This window comes from Artibeus jamaicensis, unplaced genomic scaffold (assembly GCF_021234435.1).
Source record: "Artibeus jamaicensis isolate MK-2021 breed Jamaican fruit bat unplaced genomic scaffold, CSHL_Jam_final contig_3230, whole genome shotgun sequence".
NCBI lineage: Eukaryota > Metazoa > Chordata > Mammalia > Chiroptera > Phyllostomidae > Artibeus > Artibeus jamaicensis.
In genome coordinates, this window is record NW_026521764.1 from 1,694,133 (window position 1) to 1,715,428 (window position 21,296).

Here is a 21,296-nt window from a genome sequence, read left to right on the forward strand (position 1 = left end):
CGGCCTCCGTCCACCCAAACGCCTCCTGGCCATCACCACGGGAGGGCATCTGCCTGGCTCTGGGTCTAACTTCAGCATCCAAAGAACATGCAGCTTCCTCATACAGGCAACAGAGTTACACCAGACCACAGGTGACCTGAGAGAGAAAGACTGTTGGAACTGGAGATAGAGAGGACAGAAATATTGCAAGACTGAAAATTCCTTATCAAGACGTGGTTTTTTTTTCTTTTTGCTTTGTAGAACAATCCCAATAAGGAACCTCAAGATACCAGAGGGGATGAGCCACACAAGATGAGAGAGACAGTAATGCCGTCTCCTGTGGCAATTCCCATTGCGTCTTGATGACAAAGAAGGCCAGGGCACCACTGATGTCCACCGCTGTGGCTTGGCTGTTACCAGAACCGGCTGGACAGCGAGCTTCGGTCCAACTGCAGATTTCACTTTCACGATGACGAGTGGTCAGCACAACTTACTGATCTGGAGATTACACTACTCTACGAACAGCTCGGTTAACCACCCCGGGAAACCCAGTGACGGTTTCACATGCGTCTTCTCCCCATTAAGGTGTGAACTCTTTCTCTGTGCCTTGTGACAGGAGCCGCGCACAGGGGCACGTATGCAGCAGCCGTCTCCAACCTCATCTAAAGTTTCCCCACGCGACTCGGAGTGGTACTTACATCACCTCTGCTCAGAGAATTTCCCAGAGTGGTATGCATGCAAATCAGTATTTTAAAAAGCAGATTATAAAACACTAAATTGTGGAGTTTTTCCATTTTCCATACATATGTGTGTGTGTGTGCGCGCATGTATAACTACAACAAAAAAGACAAGAATGATTACAACAAATGATAATGATGATTACTGCTGGCTGATAAGATCTTGCAAATTTTTTTCTTTTTTTACCTATTTCTATTTTCTCAATTTTCTACATTGAATGTGTATTACTCGTGTAATTCTTTTTTTAAGTTAAAAACAATTGAAATTTTGAATCTTAATCTGTTTCTGCTTGTGTAGTAACTACGAGATCTGCTACCTCCTTGCATTGACATGCCTGGGCTTTGGCATCTTCCAAATCGGTTTCCTTGGCTTGAGGCCCCAAGGATCCTGGGCATGACAGATCAGATTAGTGGTACCCCAACCAGCCACTGCAGGTCCTTCGGTGTGAACAGGCAGACGACACCAGGGTTTTAGACTTTCAAAAACTATTTGTAAATTTAGAATCTCCCACTCCTGTAGTTCCATTAAGAGCAGACTAGATTATTAAGTATGGCTAATGAAGAGCCACAGGATTGCAGAATGCTGGAGCTAGGAGGGAATTTAGAGAGCATCTCTCTACCAGACCCCTGAAATGGGAGAGTACTTTTCCCCCGTTAGTTACCAACTCAGTGTTCATATCTGCCAACAATAATATTAGCAAAAACGCAAGAAACCAAGCATTTAATGATTCGATGAAAGAACAAGCCTAATTCAGGGAAATCTTACAGTTGCCCCAAGGTTTGTGCGGGCAGCAGAAAGCCCCAATCTTCCAAATTCTGCAATCGAAGGCAAGTCAGTAAAGCCAGGAGGGGTCTTTATAAGCCAGGCTAACAAAGTAGCCACACAATATCACATGGAAAGAGCCCAGAACCCAAGTCCCTTCTGACTCCTGACATGCCCAAGATGTCTAACCTGGTGTCTTCAATAGCTTTACTGGGGCCAGGGTAAATAAACTTAACACAGAGACAGAAATATCTATCATGGCCTTTGTTGATTGGCCTGGAAGGACAAGAGAATCTGAGGAACTAGCAGCAATTGCTTGGGCCCCAAAGCCCCAAATAAACCTTTAGGAATGCATTCTGTTTTTTTAAAAGGTAAGCACCTCCAAGAAAATCACCAAAAGACAATTTCAAATGCCAGTGCGGAGGAAACGTTTCCCTGCGTCCTGATCTACACGGCTGGTGAACTGTGGTTTCCCTGCAGGCTGGTGAGTGCAGCAGGTGTGCCTTCCCGCCCATCACTGTCTCTCCCCCCCAGAGAAGATGCACGAGGCCTCCAGGATGGGCAATATAGGGCCAACATACCATGGAGCCCTTGGCGGACACAACACTGCTGCTCAGACACACGCCACTGTGGAGATCGCATGGCGTGGGAAAAGCCACAGGCCTGGCAGATCAACCCCACGGCAGACCAGCAGTCGAGTTTCCTGGGTACCCGGGCTCCTCGGGCCACCCTTACACAGTGAGGGCAGCATCCACCGGAGCCTGGACTGTGGTCTGCAGGTCGAGGATTCTGCTCTGTGCTGCGCATCCCTGCATCCACACACAGCGACAAGGAGCCCACGACCTTGAAGAAATCACCTCTGACCCTTTGACTTACTTACCTGGATCTGAATTCTTCCATAATAGTTTTAACCATCCCAGGTGGATCATTCTTCAGGAGTAATTAACCCCATTGTCTCACAATTAGAGAGTGCCCAACATGTCCGAAGCATATCATGGAAATGATTCCTCCGTGAAATCAGAGAGACCTTCCTCCCTTTGTAGGTTCAGCTTGCTAAGGAGAACACATGTGAGGCTTTGTTCAGAAAGACATTCTCTTTTTTCTTTAGTGGGAAAAAAAAAAGCCAAAAGAGCAGGGAAGGTAGGTGAAATACATCATAGCCCAGCCAGCAGAATTCCCTGGTCTAACCACTCACTACATGTGATGTTTTCAAATGGACTCTTAGCATCCTAGTTTTGAGAGGAAAGAGTAGAGGGAACCAGCCAATGTGTCTGCATGCTTAGTTTCTGTCTGTGACACTGAACTCGAGAGAGCTGCGACCTTTGGAGAAACCGAAGATGGCTCAGATGACTTGGGCGGACAAATGAACTCGGTGCCCTTTGCCGACAAGTTGAAGTTTCCTAATTGTAAAGCAGAACCAGCAGCCACGAACAGAGAAGGTCTGCCCCACAGATGGAGAAGAGATAAAGCTCTGAAACTCAGCCTGTTGGGACCTCCCCAGCCCTGGGGTGCAGGGCCAACGGGGCTCCTTCTGGTCAGCAAAGCAAGTTCTCGTCACCAAAACCGGCTTTAGAGAAGCTGGCTTATTAATCTCCAGAGGCCTGGGAACCCTCCTCTAAGCCTGGAGACCAGAGAAAAGGGCACACAGGAAGGGGTGCAGTCCCCAAGGCAAAGGGCGTCTATATTGTTGTCCCAGTAGAAGCCACTACCCTCCCAAGATGACTGGGATTTTCCACCTCATCAGGGGAAGGTAACTGAGGACACAGCCACACAAGGAGGGCCGGAACATCTGACCTCCCTGCAGTTTCGAGTGAGAAACCCAGCAGGGCAGGTGTGCCCTTCCCTGGCCTTGGGAGAGCCAGGCCCAGCCGCAGCACAGCTGTGCCCTCAGAAAAGCTGAGGTCAGACCAGGGGGTCACCAGGAGCTGCATACAACAGGGCATCAGCGCCGCGGCTGTGAGGCCCGAGACTGAGACCGGGCCCGGCGGGGAACTGTCCGGAGCTCTGCCCTCCAGGCCTGGTTGCCCTCCAAGTTGAGGTGGCCCTTTCCGAGTAGACACACCACATGTCCCTAATATTTTCTCTCCATGTAATGCTGCCATTCTTCCCAAAGCAGAGCCGTTCCCCAGAGACTTACAGTCCTGGTATGTGCTCAGGGAGCCTTGGCCCTGGGAGAAGCTGTTAAATAACCCACTGCTTCAGTTACAAGTTTTTTATGACTTAGTGACAAGTGAAACCACATCTGACAGCAACTGCAAGTTCCCTCGTACCGGCGACTTCTCTTTTTCCCTGGGATACTCCCTCCCACTAAATCACAGATCCTCCCACCTCCAAACCCTCGAAATGAAGATGGACAGCACGACGCCACATGTCAACCTGCGAGATGTGGGCAACACCTCTTCTCCAGAGAGCTTAAGACCGAACGTGAGTTACTTCCCCCGTCACCCCAATGCGTTGATGGATGCGCTTTCCACCAGCGTGTAGGAAAGCAGGCATGCACAGTAATTCTGAGGGGCAGACCAGCCAGCCCGAGGTATGGTGGTAAAGAAAGCAAAGCGACCTTTGTTCCCCTTCTTCCTCCCCATATGTTCTTATTTGTCTTGCCTCTTTTGGTCTCCAATGGCAGTCACTTCACATCCAGTCACTGAGGTTGTATTAGTTAGTAGATGCTGACATCACGACCTTTCCCAGTCCCTTGCACATATTAAAATATGAGGAATAGCTCTCTGAGTGGACAATCCATTGACATCCAAAGGAAGGTAGCTGGAGATAGGGGGGGTTCATTAACACTTAGGAGCAAAGAAAAGGCCATTTCTCCCACAAGCGAGATGAAGACCTTGGACACTCACATATGCAAGGTGGAAAGCCATACTCGCCAGAGTGACCCTACAACTTGACCTTTTCTGGATGCCAGAAGCAACAAGACCTAAGGTTAAGTCTGGTTCCCTCACCTTGAGGCCTTTCAAGATTTTGAATAATGATAATGACCATGGACTGGGAAGGCTGCAGGATTCTGTCATAAAACACTTTGCAGAAAGCCTGAGCAATAGTGACAAGACAAAGACTGGGCTCATTATTTAAATTGGGAGACCAGGCTTGTGGTCCCAAAGTTCTCAGAAAATAGAGAGGAAATCACTCCCCCCCCCTTCATTTTCCTCTCTCACCATAAAGTATTTTCAGCCAAACAGAACCTCATTTCTTCAGAGGAAAAATGACTGGGTGATCAGCTGCTCACTGACACAGTGAGTAGTCTGGCTCGCAGAGTCTCCTCGCGGGCGGGACACCACACGCTCAGCAGCAGGCGTTCTCCCGGGCAGACACCAGAGCTAAGGAATGTCATGGAAATGTCAAGGGAAGAGCAAGTGTTTACTGCAGAATCACTACTATGCACCAGAGACTAAAAACACTTTGTCTCATCCGGTCTGCACAATGGTAATATGGGAAGAATTGTTATTATTCCAGTTTAATAGATGAGCAAAACAGGGCACAGGGCCTTGGAGCCACTTTGCCAGGGTCGAACAGCAAGCAGCAGAACTGAGCTTTGAACCCAAGCCATGCCACTCAAGAGCCTGTGGCCTGCCACGCACCCTCCCATAGCGCACTGCCCAGATGATGTCGAGACAATGAAATCACAGTGTGTGTATCTGTGTATGAGTCTATGTAGACACACGACCCATGAACCAATAATGAAAATACAGAAATGAGTACTTGAGTGCCCAAGCCAGCCTAACCCAGATTCAGGTACCAGAGGACTGAGTTGAAAATACTGGGGGTCATGTCCTACTTCTGAGGAGAGAGGCTGGAAAGGAAGGAGACTCACTTTTTCCTATACAGCCTGATGTCCTGTTTGAATATTTTATAATATACACACACTTCCTATTTTCAAAACTTTTCATTGAAAAGAAAAATCTGTATTGGAAATTTACTGAGTCACATTTTCTAAAAAACAGATACATGAAAAAAGCAACCCCGCATACAGAGGCATGTTGCACACATCACAGCCAGGAGAGGTAGCTTCCTTTGGTGCTGGAGAGAGGACTCAGCTGGGGGTGTCTGTGTTGCTCAAAACCCAAAAGCACTAAAAAGGGAACCGTTCAACCATACTCTCCCATTTTCATTTTCAATTTAACACCGCTGCTGCCTCCAGAGCTGCTGTGTGCCTCTGTTCAGAAAGTCAGCGAAAGAATGGATGACTTCACTTTCTCCAACAGGTGGGTCCAACGGTATTGTGAGCAAAACAAAAAGTGAGTAAACCTACTCATATTTTAAATACCTTGTTTTAACAATCCTGACTGAGATCCTCTTTGCAAACCAAGAAAGCCGATTTTGTGATAACGCTGTGTTTTGTAAACACTTTTTTTTTTTTTTTTTTTTAGTGCACCACCAGGTCTTAGCTTCAGCCTGGAGCCAACCTTCTGAGCTCTCTGGTTGTCGGAGAGACTGGTGGGGCGGTCTGGTCTTGAGCCTATTTGCATGAGACCTAGGACTCTCCTGCGAGAGACGTCATCAGCGCAAGGGCTGAGGGAGCTTGTTCGAGCTCAACCAATGAGAAAGGCTGGGGCACTGGAGAACCGTGATCAGAGCCTAGAGCAGTGTCTGTGGTAGGTTTCTTCCCAGCTGCCTGTGGACACAAATCAAGTCACACAGCAGGAGGGACCTATGAACACCAAGTTCCAGAAAATGCAGCAAGGTCCTCCTTTGACATCCCATCAGAGAGGTGAGTAGTATTCTCCCTGATTTTGTCCTGAACCAAAGGGGCGTCGGTAACTTGATGGCTCCAGTAGATCCAGCACCCACCCAGGCCCCTTGGGGCTCCGGTGCAGGAGTAGGAACACCCCACTGCCAGCAGTGGAAACACCACCAGCAACCTGAGACAACCCCCTTGCCACAGACATCTAAGTGCTAACCAGCAGGGTCCCCAAGGGGCTACCAGGAAGAGAGCAGGGCGGTGAGCTGACCTGGCCGCAGTGAGCTGGAGCAGGTGAGGAGGAAACTGGTAAACGCCACACGGTGGCACACATGAGTCACTTATGCAGGCACCGCACGCTGCACCTGGAAACTCTGGAGATTAACTGCAGGAGCCTTGGGGGCAGGCAGGCGTGTCTGCAACTAATGGAGACCACATGGGGCAGGAAAGGAAGGCGCTCCGAGTGCTATCTTTTGTGTAACCCCAGGCTAATGGGCTGTTCTGGTCGGAGGAAACTCAGGTCAGAACCTCTTATGTTTTCACAAATATGAGTAAACTGGAAAACTAAATCCTAGCCTGTTAATCTGTGAATTGTTTTTTATAAATTACAATCAGCCTTAGCTTCTCCACCCCCAACCCCAACCCTTATAAAACTTTGTGGATGACTTCAGCATTACTTTCCTTGTACACATGCCAAAATGCTGAGTCACAAAAAAAAAAAAAAAAAAAGGAAAAGAAAGTAGAAGAGTGATCCTGCCTCTTAGGCTCCTTGGTCATGAGCTAAGCAGCACTTTTCTTGGTGATTGCTGTGATGCTAAAGTGCTAAAGGACGGACGTCACGTTGCGAAACCTTAACAAGGTTTCCAATCAGCCCCACCCACCCACTCTGGCCCACCTCCTCCCTCCAACACGACTTGTCAAATGTGGGATTTTCCCATGAGTCTCAATATTAGAGTCTCAACCCCCAATAAATATGAGACTGAGGATGTCTGAGGCTCATTCTGTCCTCGAGCCCACCGGGAAGAAAAGAGAGCTCCATCTCCCTCCAGGAACCCAGCTATGAACTCCCTCTGCACAAGTAAGTGAAGGAAATCCCTAGCCTGGGAACTGCCTGGAGCCCGTGCCTGGGTGAGAGAGAGGGTATGTGCCTGCCGTGAGGGCTGGCAGGCAGCCAGCAGCCAGAAGCTCAGCTTCCGCAGCGGGCCAGTCTGCTCACTGCTGCTCTCCCTTCCCTCCGGCACAGACACCTTCAGCCCGCTGGCCTTCTCCCTGGGGCTGCTCCTGGTGATAGCTACTGCTTTCCCTACCCCAGTTCCCCTGGGAGAAGATTCCAAAGAGGAGACCACCTCAAAGAGATCACCACTCACCTCTCCAGACCAAATTGAAAAACTTATTAAGTCCATCATGCTCGAAATCTCTGAAGTGAAAAATAAGGTGGGTAAGCTCAATGGAGGGCGATGAAAGGCCTGTCTGGGCATGCGTCTCCTTGCCCCTGGATGGGGACAGGAGCTTGTGCATTGGGAGGTCTTTGCTGGATTCTTCTGGGGCACTTCAGATTTGAACCCACAGAGGCAGACTGTCTTCTATATTTCTCCTCTGCTGATGGTCTCAGGAGATTCCTTTCCCTCATGGAAAATACAGAATGGAGCTGGAGTCCATGACCCCTGGTCCACCCGCAACTCCATAACCGACATGAGCTAAGGGTCACTATTTCTTAGGTCTCCCTCTTCACTAACCAAAAAATTAGGTCTGTCAACCTATTTTTGTGTCCCTTGGACTTTGAAAGGGTTAGAAAAGTGCCACCTGAAATAAATGTTCCACTTCTCAAGGCAGTCACAGTACTTTTAGGTTGTACAAGCTCGGTAGTGAGGGACTCCCCAGATCATTCCAGCTTATAAAATGCAAACCTGATAGCCTACCTGGGTGGCAAATCAGAGGTAGGTTAAACAGCCCCAAAGCTTAAATGCAAGGTAGTTTGGCTCAGTTTTGTAGAAAGGAAAGAACCCAGTTCTGGTTGTAGTTCTGCTGAACTGGCTTTGTGATCTTGGGCAAATTTCCTACCACCTCTGGGTTCCACCTGTAAGATTATGGGATTGGACTAGATGATCTGACAAGTCCTTCCAACTGGAACATTCTATGGCTTGAATTATATTCACCCAATTGTCATCAAAGTTGCTGTCTTTATTAAGAACTTACTTTGTGCCAGGCAATTTTTATAAATATTATGTCTCATCCTCACAACAGACTTATGAGAGGGTGTTTTATTTTCCCCAATTTAGAGAAAGGGACACTGAGACTTGGGATAGGTTACAAGCCTAAAGTCACAGGTGAGCCTGGGATTGAACCCAAGTGTGCCCACCTCCACTAGATCTTTCTTGCCTGGATGCTAAAGGGCTGTGACTTCCTTTTTCTTGGAGAACTTCCTCGCCATGTAGAACGCAATAGGCCCTCTAGTGGTCTTAGTTTTAGGGGCACTTACGTGATAACAGTTCTGGTGTTTCTTTCCAGATGTGTGACAACCACGAGACATGTAAAAACAGCAAGGAGGCACTGACAGAAAACAACCTGAACCTTCCGAAACTGACAAGAAGAGATGGATGCTTCCAATCTGGATTCAATGAGGTACCAACACATCACATGCACTGTTGGCTATTCCTTAGTCAGGAGTTCTCGATATTGCATGCAGGGTCTGTGTACATATAGACCAGGCAGGCAACTAGAAGACGATAGATGTAAAGAACACCATGCAAATTTCATGAGGAGGCCAACCAAAATCTTTGTAAAGGCAGCGTATTTTTGAGTGGTGTGGTCAGAGATAGCCTACCTGCACCTCCGTCTTTACGACTGACAAATGTGAGAAACCCCAGCAGATGTCGCCCCTCTATCCTGTGGGAGGTAGTGGTTCAGCGACCTTTCTCCTCCTTGGCCACCCTCCCTGCTGAGGTCATTATTTACACCTTTCTCCTCCAGGGCAGTGAGATAACCTGCGCTGACTTCTGATATTCCATAAAAGGTGTTAGCCTGACACTGACAAGGGCAGGAGTGCAGAGATAGGGAAGACCATGAAAAGGACAATCAGAGAAGGACACCTTGCCACATTCTAGCATCTGTTGGGCTTTGGGTAACATTGATTAAGTGGTGTCTCTGATTTGTCCAGATGCTGAAAATAGGGCAGCTGATGCTGCCTGAATGTCTCAGACATGATGCCTAAAAAGTAGTTGAAGTTCCCAGTGGGGGAGGCGGGCAGTTAGAGGCTAAAAGTGATGATATCTTCCTGGCAATAACCGATTTCCCACCATCTTTCCTCTTAGAAAACCTGCTTGACGAGACTCACCACCGGTCTGGTGAAGTTTCAGGTATACCTGCAGTACCTCCAGAACACATTTGAGGACAATGCCAAGGCTATGCAGATGAGAATCAAAGCCCTGGTCAATATCCTGAAGCAGAAGGTGAGTGTCACCTCCTCTCCTGACTGGGTGTGGGGAAGCGTCTCAAAGAAAGCAGCCCAGACACCTCGGGAATGCAAAGCCAATTCAAAACAGAGGTCCCCATACCAAGGAAAGGATCTAGAAATATTTCTTGATAGTTAAAACTTTTTTTATTCTCTTCTGCAAAGGACATCAATAACTATATTTAAAACTATGTTAATGGGGTAGATTTGAACATCCATCTCTAGTAGCTTAAGAACAAGGAATGAAGTGTCAGAAGAAAGCATGTCAAACCCTGCTCAGGAGTCCACAGTAACAAATGAAAGAGTACAAAAATTATTTTAATATTTTAATTATTGCCAAGTGACATCCCAACTTTCTGCCAGAAGAGTTAATGCAGAGAAATGGCTAAAGGCTGGAAGAACAGGTCCAAGGTCTCTGTACCAACTGGCCATTCGGATGCCACATAAGGAAGGCTTGATGGCACAGTGTACAGATGAGCCAAACAAAGCTCACTGCATGGAGAAGCCCATGGGTGCTAACCTGCCTCTGCCTTCCAGCTATTTGCCTTCAAGTGGGGCATCTCCCTCTTCAGTGAGCACTCGGATGCCCCAGAGGTCTTGTTCTGAGGCAGAGTCAGATTTTGCAGGTCTGGGGAAGACCTGAGACTCGAGTATCTAACCAGCTCCAGGCGATGCCCACACTGCAGTGCTCAGGACCACACTTGGAGGTGGTCTCACTGCAGAGGGTCTAAGAAAGGTGTTTCCCAGCCCTCCGACACCACTAGATCAGGGGACTCTCAACGGGTGAGAGAGAGACTGAAGAAAAACGTTAGAGTCTGAGACCACTTGAGGACTCGTTGAAATGCCTCTAACTATAGCCTCTTCATTTTTTATTGCCAACTATGTGCCAGGCACTGCTGAAGACAACAGAGGACAAATAAGATACTGTAGCTGCCTTCAGGAGGCTTATGATCTGAAAGACCCAGAGCAGCACAGGGATGCTCAGAATTCAGCTGCTGTGAAGGGGCGGGCTCGAAGGAAAAGCGCCTCAGCCTCTCTGGGCTAGTCAGGCAGGGCAGGGTCCCCAGTCAGACTTCTTCACCCTAAATTCGAATCCCTTCCCACGGCCCAGGGCATCCTTCCACGGAAAAGGGTTTTTCCAACACTTAAACAATTATTTCTGTTTTCTTTTCCCTGCGGATAAAGAATCCAGATGAAGAAGCCACCCCGGAGCCCACCACAGACGCCAGCCTGCTGGAGCAGATGCAGGCCCAGAACGAGTGGAGGAAGACCACAACGATTCACCTCATCCTGCGGAGCCTCGAGGACTTCCTGCAGTTCGCCCAGAGGGCCGTCCGGATAATGTAGCCCGGCCTGTGAGAGGGTTGTAATCCACAGACATTCCTTCCTCTGTTCAAAGAGCTGTCCAATGGGCACATAACTCATGTTGTTCTCTATGAAGAACTAGAAATATGAACGTTAGGACACTATTTTATTATCTTTAATTTATTGATATTTAAGTATGTGATATTGAGTTAATTTATATAAGTGATATTTATATTTTTATAAAGTGCCACTTGAAATATTTCATGTGTTAGTTTTGAAAAAATAACATAAAATCGTTTTACAGTTTGAATACCCTCATTTCAGAGCCAGATCATTTCTTGAAATGTGTAGGCTTACCTCAAATTGCTAATTTATACATGGTTTTTTAAAAAATATATTTATAATGTATTTATATACTGTTTAAATTGTTTTTATGCCAGTAAAGCTATTTTTAAAAAATCTGCTACTACTCGTCTGTGAGTCCTGTGAAGCTTAATGTAAAAAGTTTCTGTCACCACCACCACCAACACAAACAGCTACAGTCACCTGGGGAAAGATACAGTCGAGCTCCTGCTCTTACTGCAGGCCGGGCGCCATGCTAACTGGGTTGCATCCATCAGCCTTGCATGCCCTTGAATGCAAGGGGAAGTGATTTCCCTAAGTGGAAGGCAGGTGGGAGGCAAGGCACAGGCCCAGATTTGAAATCCAGGCCTACCTACCTTCGGGCCCCTTTCTCCTAACCTTTAGGTCCTATTGCCTCCCAGGGAATGGAAAGATAATGTCAAAATCTCAGAACATGTTAAAACAGGGAAAACATGTCAAGTTGTAATTAAATGCCTTTGAGATGATACAACCATTTGATTAAGACAGCAATGTGCAAGCTTTCAAATAAAATAAAGATTCTGCCACCTTCTCCTGGGTTCCTCAAACACAGCACCCACCCGTCTGTCACAGCACCTACCACCTTGTAACACATCTTTAAATTGATGGGTTTTTCTCTCCAGCCAGCACGCGGGGGCTTCAGGAAGGCAGATCCCATTGTATACACTTTGCATCCTAAGCCCACGGCCCAGAACCTAAACATAGAAGACCCCAATATACATTTGTTGAATGAAGGAACTGCACATAGGTGATCAAATAGATCCTTCAGTTCTCGGGGGCATACATTGTTGTTCAATGGGTGAAGAAATTACAGTTACTGTGCACTAGTGAATCTTCATCTTAAGGAAAATAGCAAGAATTAGAACATTCTAAGAACTTCTAGAAGAGGCAACACATAGTCGGTGCATGGATCTCTGTTTCCTTTCCCAGCAGTAATGGGGGGTGCGGGGAGAGTTTCACCCCCTCTCTCCCCACACCCCCTCCAGAGTGGTGGTGAGAGAGGCATTCTGGGTAACTGCATATGGCCTCTCCATCCCACCTCAACACAATGCTGGGAATTTGGTAAAGATTTCCCCTTTTCAACCCCAACAATGTAAAAGTTTTGTCTTCTAACAGAGCCTTCCCCACCCTAACCACCAGATACTTCTTCCTCCAAGGAAAGTCCACAGAAGTCAGAAACTGAGAGGAGCCAAGCAAAAAACAAGCCACACACTCTGATTTTTAGAAACCGTACATCACAAGCAGCTTCCCGAAATCCAGGCCAAATCAAAGAACACAGAGAAGTAGCAGTCGACCGATGCATCCATTCTTCAAACAAAAATATGTTGGGCACCTTATACGTCAGGTAGTGCTGGGGAGGCTGAGATGAACAAGCTAGACATGACCCCTGTTCTCATGAGGTTCACACTGAGGCATGGGAGACAGACATTGAACAAAGAATGTAAGTGCGGTGAGGTTTACAAAACAGAAATGTTTGGTGTACGAGAACCTACCCAGGGAGCATCAATAGCAGGGGAACCTAACTCAGGCCAGGGAGGGCAGGCATGGAGCCTTAATTGAAAAAAAGAGGTTTTGGCTGAGATGCGAAAGATATGTAGCAGTTAGCCGGGGCCAAGATGGGTGGGAAGAGCATTCCAGACAGAGGGAATGGCATGTGCAAAGGTCTGAATTAACGAAGAGCACACTATGGTTGAGACGATGAAAACTACATTATACCCAGTGCATAAACAGGAAGGAGGGTGGTTGGGGGAGGGGGCTGGTGCAGAGGGAGGCTGGGACTCTCACATCACTGACAGCATCAGAAGCCGTATTCAAAATTTTGGAATTTATCCTGTATGTGGTAAGAAGGCATTGACAGGTTTTAAGGAGTAGAATGACATGTGAGATTTACATTTTAATAGGATCACTCAGGTTGCAGTGCAGAGAATGGATAGGAAAGGATGTTGGAGACACATGCTGGAGGCCTTCACTGTAGTCCGAGGGAGAGGTGACAATGTTCTAAATTAGGATGGTGGGAGCACCTAGAGGAGGAAAGGCAGTGCCCGCCACCAACGAAAGATAGCTTGGAGTGGCTTCAGTAGGATTTGGTGATGGCTGACCAAGATCGGGAATTTCCAAGGACACCACGGCTTTGGGAGGGGGAAGAAGTAGGGGTTGGACAGCAGAGTAAAGCACAGAGGATCTGAGATTTGAGCCTATTCATTCATTCAAATATTCCGTGAAAATCTGCAATATGCCAGGCCCTGGGCCTGGGAGGGCCCTGCTGGGCCCTGGAGACACTGCAGTGCATCAGGCAGACCAGGTTTCTGCTCCCAAGGAGCTCCCAGTCTGGGGAAATCAGCTTAAAGAAATAACCAGTATGCTGTATGCTAAGTATGTGTGCTACTATGATGAGTTGAATTGTGTGCCCTAAAAAGGTATGTCAAAACCCTAATGGCGCACCTATGAATGTGACCTCACTTGGAAACCAATCCTTGCAGATGTAATCAGTATAAGACGAGGTCATCGGTGTGGGGCTCACAAGAAGAGAAGAGACAGAGAAGCACGGGGCAGAAGTCTCTGAAGATGAAGGCAGGCATTTGAGAGACATATTTATAAACCAAGGAACATCAGTAATTGCAGACAACCACCACTTCAGTTATGCCATTGAAGGAGCCAGGGAAATGAGGAAGTGATTGTTCTCAATTTTAGCTGCTCGCTCGACCATAAGGACAGGGTGCACTTACTTAAAGGAGGTACAGAGCTGATTGTATAAAGTCAGCTCCTGGAACGCCAAGCCGGAGAGGGGCTGGGGGGGTAAAAGACCACAACCACAGCATGAGGTTTAAGAGCCAGTCAGCCATACTATCACGAGCTGTCCACGAGCTCTAGTAACCAGTCCTTGGTCAGATCACGCACCTTAGTATAGCCCCTGAGCCAATAGCTAACTGCCACCTTCTGCTTCTGGAAATTGCTTGCTTGCCCGCTTCTATAAGAACCCTAGCCTGTAAGCGTTAGGCGCGACTCTCATTTGCAGCCATTTTGGCACCGTGTCTCCGGAGGCACCCCGAGAGTTCACCCCTGCGCAGGTAAAACTTTGAAACTTTGGCCAATAAAACACCTCTGACTACCCAGCAGTCTCCGACCCTTGTTGCTCGCAAGGACGGGATGTAACACCATGAAAATGACCCAAACATTCATAAGAGAGAAAGCCATAGAGAGTTAGCAATCCAGATTCCCCTCCTAAAAGCAGGAAGAGGCAAGGAAGAATCCTCCCCTCGCACCTTTAGACAGCCTGGTGCTACTCACAGCTTAATTTCTACACCTAGGCTCTGGAACTGTAACAAAATACATTTCTATTGTCTTGTGGTAATTGGTTATAGCAGTCACAGGGAACTATTACTCCTACTTCGGTGACACCCAGTAGGAAAGTCTAATCTAAGTGTTTGGAAAAGGCTTCCCAGAATAAATGACATTTAAGCTTATATAAAAAGAATGTATAGGATTGGGCCAGTTAGTGGTGGGGGTGGGGGGTGGGCGCGGAGATGTTCCAAGCAGAGATCAATCATGGTATGTGAGAAGGCCCAGAGGAAGGAGAGAACATAATGGAAGAACTAAAGGCATCTAAATTGCCGACATGCGGAAGGAGAAGTAGTAGAAATGAAGCTGAGGCAGTGCTGTCCAAGTTACTGAGAGCCTCGAGGATGGTTAAATAGACTTGTTAATGTCACAGACAAGTGAAGAGCAACTTCCTTGGAAAGTTTTTGATTTGGGGTCTCTTCTGTTTGTTAGCTTTTGGTTTTCAAATGCTGTAGGGTTTCTCCATTTCTTCTGGTGGCATGGGGTCGGAAGGTGGGGATCCAGAGGTCGTATCTAAAAGAGATCCAGTTTTCTACAGCAGGTTCCAGCAAAAGGGCAGATAGTACCAGGGAGGCGAGAGGCAAAAAAAAGAGAGAGAGAGGGCAATAAGGCACACCTGTGGCAGATGTGACTTCTGACGCTGTGATGTCTTACTCATAAAACTTCTCTGAACTTTATTCACCAACATAAAGTAAATATATAGCAGCCTTGTGCTAGCCTAGCTGTGAAGAATAAAGGGAGGCTCATGTCCACATTTTGGGGCAAAACAAACAGTGCACAGTTGAACACAAAGGAAAATTCAGACCAGGAACCAAAGAAAAATCAAAGGTAAGTCTCTAAAGAGAAAAGCAATGGGCAAAATGAAGAATAGCCAGGAAGATTTGGGAAAGGTTTGAATGTCCTGTGGAAGACTTGAGATGGAGACATTGCATATTATATTTGGATGCTAAGGAAAGGATTACCTCCAAAAATTAGGATCCTGGGGCACTTCAATCACGCTACAAAAAGGACCCTAAAATCTGCAAGAGAGAAAACTGCAGGGAGACAGTGTCCAGTTTCTACTCTGTATCAGGAGTTTTACCAGCCACCTGAGTTCTGGTGAGTAAAGAGTGCAAAGGAAGAAAAAAAACACCTTACCTACTCCAAGAACAGACTAACCGTAACAATGATGATAATAACATACCTGTTATTGAGCACTTTGTGTCAAGCACAGGTCAATGTATGTATCATGTCAGAGGCACATGTATTAACCAGAGGAGCTGAGAGTCTAAGGAACGTGTGAAGTCACAAAGCATATAAATTCCATAGCAGACTGCTAGTTACCCTTTCAAATCCATTTTCCTCTTCTTCTCCCATGGTGATAGACTTTGAATTAGACATGCGTCTACCCCTCTGGAGGCTGCGTTTACCATTCTCCTTTGCAGGTGGGTGTGGCTGTGCTGAACAAAGAAAGAACACAGCAGGCCTGAGGCTGCTGTTCTAGAAAAGCCTGCGTACAAGCATGTCCCCTGGCCGGCCTCTGGGAACTCGAATAGTAAACAGTTCCCAATACTAATATAAGTTCTCCCACATGTTAAGAGTGTCTGTAGTGTTTGCACAAACAATATGGTTTACACAAACCACCGTTCCTGTGGATGATCTGAAATTTTAATCTGTGAGAAGCAGAAGGTGCCCCAGTGCGAACTTTGGGCACTCAGTTGCTAAAGAATTTCCCTGGTAGACACATGTTGTTACGACTCATTCTTGGAGGAATTAAGAGCATCCTGTGTGATTCCCCTGGGAGAGGACTCTTGGAAGCGCCTGCCTGATTTTTCTCCAGAATTCAGCCCATTTGTCTTCCCCTTGGCCAAGTTCAATTTGTATTCTTTTGCTGAATAAACCATAGCTTTTGACTCATATATGCTGAGTCCTGTGCCTTGTCCTCCCAGTAAAAGGCTGAACGGGAGGGTAGTGTTAGGGACCCTTGATACAATGGCTAAGTTTTCAGCAATGAAATGTGAGTAGAATTAATGTAATTTTACTTCCACTTGCCCCAGAAGGTATTAACTGCCCTCCGTTTCTGACCTGTCACCTTTCTGTGGGTGGGAATAAATGCAGGGGTGAATCAGCTTCAATCATGCAGAGCAGAGCAACGTCCCTAGGGGCGATGTCTAATACAGCACACAGTGGCCGCTTATGCATGTTTAATTTTAAAGTTAAATCTATTAAATGTATCTAAAACTCAAATTAAGGCTGTCAGTTTCAAACATGCTGGTGGATGGGACACTACAGATGCATCTCCATCATTACAGAAATCCCCTGCTGGAGAGAGCTACTGGAGCAAAGAGATGAGTGGAACCCCCATCGCCAAATGACCTCGTGGAGCTGAATAAACTGAACAAACTGGGCAACAACAAGCACTATGCTGTTAGATAATAAAGAAATATACTTTTATCTTATTTAAGCAGCTAGATTTGGGGATATCTTTGTTTTAGCAGCTTACCCTATACTCTAACGTAGCTGCCAGTTTATTTTAAATCAAGGATAAGAAACATGCAGAAAGCAAAATAATCACCCAGGACAGGATCAGATTCAGAGTATTGCAGGAGCACAGCTTCCCTCAATGCCGAGGTCTTTAATCAGCTCACATGCCTGTGGGTAACATCATCCATATGGGTTAGGGTGTCCCAGGATCTGGGAAGCTCAGTTCTCGCTCTACCAATGCCTTTTTGTATCACCATTCTGAAAGAATTTACATAATCTATGTACTTCCTTTTTGTTTTTTTCTAATCCTCACCTGAGGACATTTTTTCCCCATTGCCTTTAGAGAAAGAGGAAGGGAGAGAGAGAAACATTGATGTGAGAGAGGAGCATCCATTGTTTGCCTCCCGTATGAGCCCAGACCAGGGATGAAGCCCACAGCCCTTTGGTTGCAGGACGATGCTCCAACCAACTGAGCCACACTGGCCAGGGCCTATGTACTTCCTTTTAATGTAAGCATTTAATGATATAAATTTCCCTCTCAGTTCTGCTTTAGCTTTGTCTCACAGAGTTTTATATGTTGCAGTTTCACTTTCATTCAGTTCAATCCATCCCTTTACTTTTCTGAAAACATTTTTGACCCATGCATTATTTATGAGTTTGTTGTTTAGTTCCCAGTGTTTGGAGATTTTTCCATTATTTTTCTGATATCCACTTCTAGTTTGATTCTACTGTGGTCAGAAAACAAACTTTACACTACTTTAATTCTTTCAAATTTGTTGAGGCTTGTTTTATGGCTCAGGATATGTTCTAGTTTAGTGCATGTACCATGGGGTTTTGAAAAGAACATGCACTGTTATTGTTGGGGGAGTGTTTCATGTGTCAGGTCCTGTCAGCATCAACCAAAAGGTATCGTTGAGCTCTGTTATTCCCTGGATGATTTTCTCTCCAATTGCTCTATGGATTGTTGAGAGGGGTGTTGAAGTCACCAACTACAATTTGGATTTGTCTACTTTTCCTTTCAGTTCTATACTTTTTGCTTTATGCATTTGCAATTCTGTACACAGTGAGCACACACTTGGGATACCATGTTTTCTTTATGCATTGACTTGTTTATCATAATATAATGTCCCTGGTAATTTTCTTTGCTCTAAGTCAACTCCATCCGATATTAATACAGCCACTTCTGCTTTCCAATGTGGAAGTTTTGCATAGCATATGTTTTTCCATCATTTTACTTTTAATCTACATGTATCGTTTGAACTACCTGAAGTGGGTTTCCTGAATAACATATGGTTGGGTCACTTTTTAAAATCCACCATACCAATCTCTGTCTTTTAATTGGTATGTTTAAGTCACTTACATTTAATGTAATTGTTAATATATTAAGACTTAAATCTGCCATTTTGCCCTGGCTGGTGTAGCTCAGTGGATTGAGCACGGGCCTGCGAACCAGACAATCGCGGTTCGATTCCCAGTCGGGGCACATACTGGGGTTGCAGGCCAGTTCCCTGCAGGCCAGTTCCCAGCAGGGGATGCATGAAAGGCAACCATACATTGATGATTCTCTCCCTCTCTCCTTCCCTTCCCCTCTAAAAGATAAATAAATAAAATATTTAAAAAAAAATCTGCCATTTTACTTTTTGTTTAGTATCTCTGTATTTTTTTTGTTTTCTTTTTCCTGCCTTCTAGTCAGTTTCTTGAACATTTTTCAGCATTCTATTTTGATTTATTTATAGTATTTTTGAGTGTTTATTTTTGTAGAGCTCTTTTAGTGTTTCCTGTAGGCACTCATTACATTATGTATACGTAACTTATCAGAGTCTACTGGTGTCAATACTTTATAAGTTTGAATGGAGCATCAAAACTTTCTTTACATTTCTTTATTCTCCTCTATTTGTATCATTGTGCTACTTCCTCTCCATCCATTGAGAACCACATTAAACTGTTAACATTTTTGCTTCAATAATCAAATATAATCTAGAAAACTCCAGAGTAGGAGGAAATTTTATTGTATTTACCTATTATTTTGCTCTTTTCGTGTTCTCCCTGATGTTCCAAGTTTCCTTCTTTTCCCATTTCTGTTTTGTTTGGGGGAATTTCCTTCAGCCGTTCTTCCAGGGCAGGTCAGCAAGCTTTCCTAGGTTTTCATCATCTGAAAACACCCTGGTTCCCTTTTCATTCCTGAAGGATATTTTCACTGCATATAGAATTCTGGGCTGACTATTCCTTTGTTTTAGCACTTAAAAAATGTCGTGTTGCTCCTTAATGACCTCTGGTGTCTAATGAGAAATCTGCTTGTCATTCAAATTGTTTTTCCCTATAGGTAATAGATAATGCATCATTCCTCTCTAGCTACTTTCAAGAATTTTTCCTTATCTTTAGTTTTCAGGTAGGGAAAGAAGTAGAAGGCCTCCATTTGTCCTCAGTTGACACCTAGGTTAGGAGAAGCTTTTTGTTACTACTAGGCAGGGGTGGAGGGTCAAGCTGGCTTTAGAGGGGTGCCTCATCACTGCTCCCCATTCAGACTCCACTGACATAGCAAGGTAAAGAGGTGGCCTTGTTACCACTGAATGTTGGTAACAAGTTCTAAGTCTCCATCAGAACCCCTCTGACACCATCTTAGTGGGAAAGGGAAGGGCCACCCCCTGACCATAGAAGTGGAAGTTCAGGCTCTGCATATGACCCACTGACATCACAAGGGCTGGGGGCGGGTTCGGGTGGTGGTTCATCATTGCCTGGCAGGGATGAAAGTCCCAGCTCCCCAATTAGCATTCTCTGACACCAGCCCGGCGAGGTGTCTGGGGTGCCCGCGCCATTCTAACTCCATGAGGGTGGAAGTTAGGCTCCTCACCCGGTCTCAGCTGGAGGTGGGATAATGACACTGTGGTTTTTTTCTGTGATATTTGCCTGGAGTCATGTGGTTTATATGGAAAAGTTTTCCTCATTGTGAGACTGTCCCTCCTCTAGTCCTTTAGCCAGCAAGTGTAGGCTTTTACTGGGACTTTCTTTTTTTGTCTGTAGCCATTGGCATTTTCTGGGTTGCTAGTCTTTTCCTGTGAGGCAAAAAGAAAACCCAGGGAACTCACCATTGTGTTATTCGTGAGGTCCTAAGGTTCATAGCTGATCTTCCTCTGCTCTCCAGAGTCTTCCTATGTTTGTTTTATATACAACATCCAGGGGTTTAGTTATACTTATTAAGAAGAATAGGAGAAAGTATGTCTATCGCATCTTCCTAGAAGAAGATGACTGGCTTCCTTTAAAAACAATGTGTACTAATATCAGGTCCTCCCAGTACTTAACCCAAATTCGTATTTGCAAGGCCATGTCTTCATCATGTAGAGTCCATGCTCATGAACCATCTCTCATTGTGACCAGCTTTCCATTCCCCACAGGAACATGTGGAAATGATATTCATAAAAAATATATAATACCAAACTAAAAGTAAACATCTACAGTATACAATAGATATTAACATATATTCCAAGTTCCAACATAATTTTTGTGGGCAATGCTTTCATATATTAAAATGGCATTCTTTTCATTTCTAGTCATTCCTTTTTGCCCCATGACCCTTTCCCTACTCAAGGTGAACATTAAGCCATCTGTTACCTGCAAGAAGGATGCTTCAGTGGAAAAGCAGATTGTTTTTTCAGTTGTAATAGCCTGATCTTTTGAATGCATGGTAAAAAGTATATATAGCCAAGTGTGTTAAAGAGAATGAAGAATTATATAAAGCCCAGTTTTTCCTGTCCTAGAGGAAACACAAATCTCTTTAGCTGTGAGAAATAGGGAGTCATAAGATGGAAAACCATGAGAGTTTGATAACTATCTCTGATAAGGGCATCCACATGTAATGTGTATATCTAGAGGGTATAAGTAAGAGCCTGAAGAGGCCTTGGGACAGGAGAGGGCCGACCCAAGAGTCTGCCGCAATACTGTGTCTGATGAATGAAGACCCGATTTACACGCAATACCTTCGCAATGGATGACAACCACTTGAGGGCAGGCAGTGCGTTCTCACTCCGACGTCACCCCCTAGGAAGTCCTGGCATGCCTGGGACTGACTCTCAGTTCTGAAGGTGTGAGCAGGCAGTAGGGGAAATAAGGGCCTGAACTGACTGAAGAAATCCTGATTTAACTGAGTTTAAACTTCTAAAAAATCAGGGCTTAACATCAAACTTATATTCAATT

At 45.7% G+C, this 21,296-nt stretch overlaps 1 protein-coding gene across 3 annotated transcripts; it reads left to right on the top strand.

Annotated features, from left to right (window-relative positions):
- The first annotated feature begins 5,622 nt into the window (after nucleotides 1–5,622).
- Nucleotides 5,623–11,383, top strand: IL6 (interleukin 6). Of its 3 annotated transcripts, none has more exons than XM_037136303.2 (6): nucleotides 5,623–5,690; nucleotides 6,085–6,196; nucleotides 7,410–7,600; nucleotides 8,675–8,788; nucleotides 9,478–9,615; nucleotides 10,803–11,383. In XM_037136303.2, the coding sequence occupies exons 2-6, from the start codon at nucleotides 6,139–6,141 to the stop codon at nucleotides 10,962–10,964; spliced, it is 663 nt and encodes a 220-aa protein (XP_036992198.2). In that variant the 5' UTR covers nucleotides 5,623–5,690; nucleotides 6,085–6,138; the 3' UTR covers nucleotides 10,965–11,383. The 3 variants fall into 3 exon arrangements, with proteins under 3 accessions (XP_036992198.2, XP_053519572.1, XP_036992200.2); XM_053663597.1 differs by having other exon boundaries at nucleotides 5,632–5,690; nucleotides 5,856–6,196; XM_037136305.2 differs by having other exon boundaries at nucleotides 5,639–5,690; nucleotides 5,856–7,244.
- Nucleotides 11,384–21,296: the final 9,913 nt, after the last annotated feature.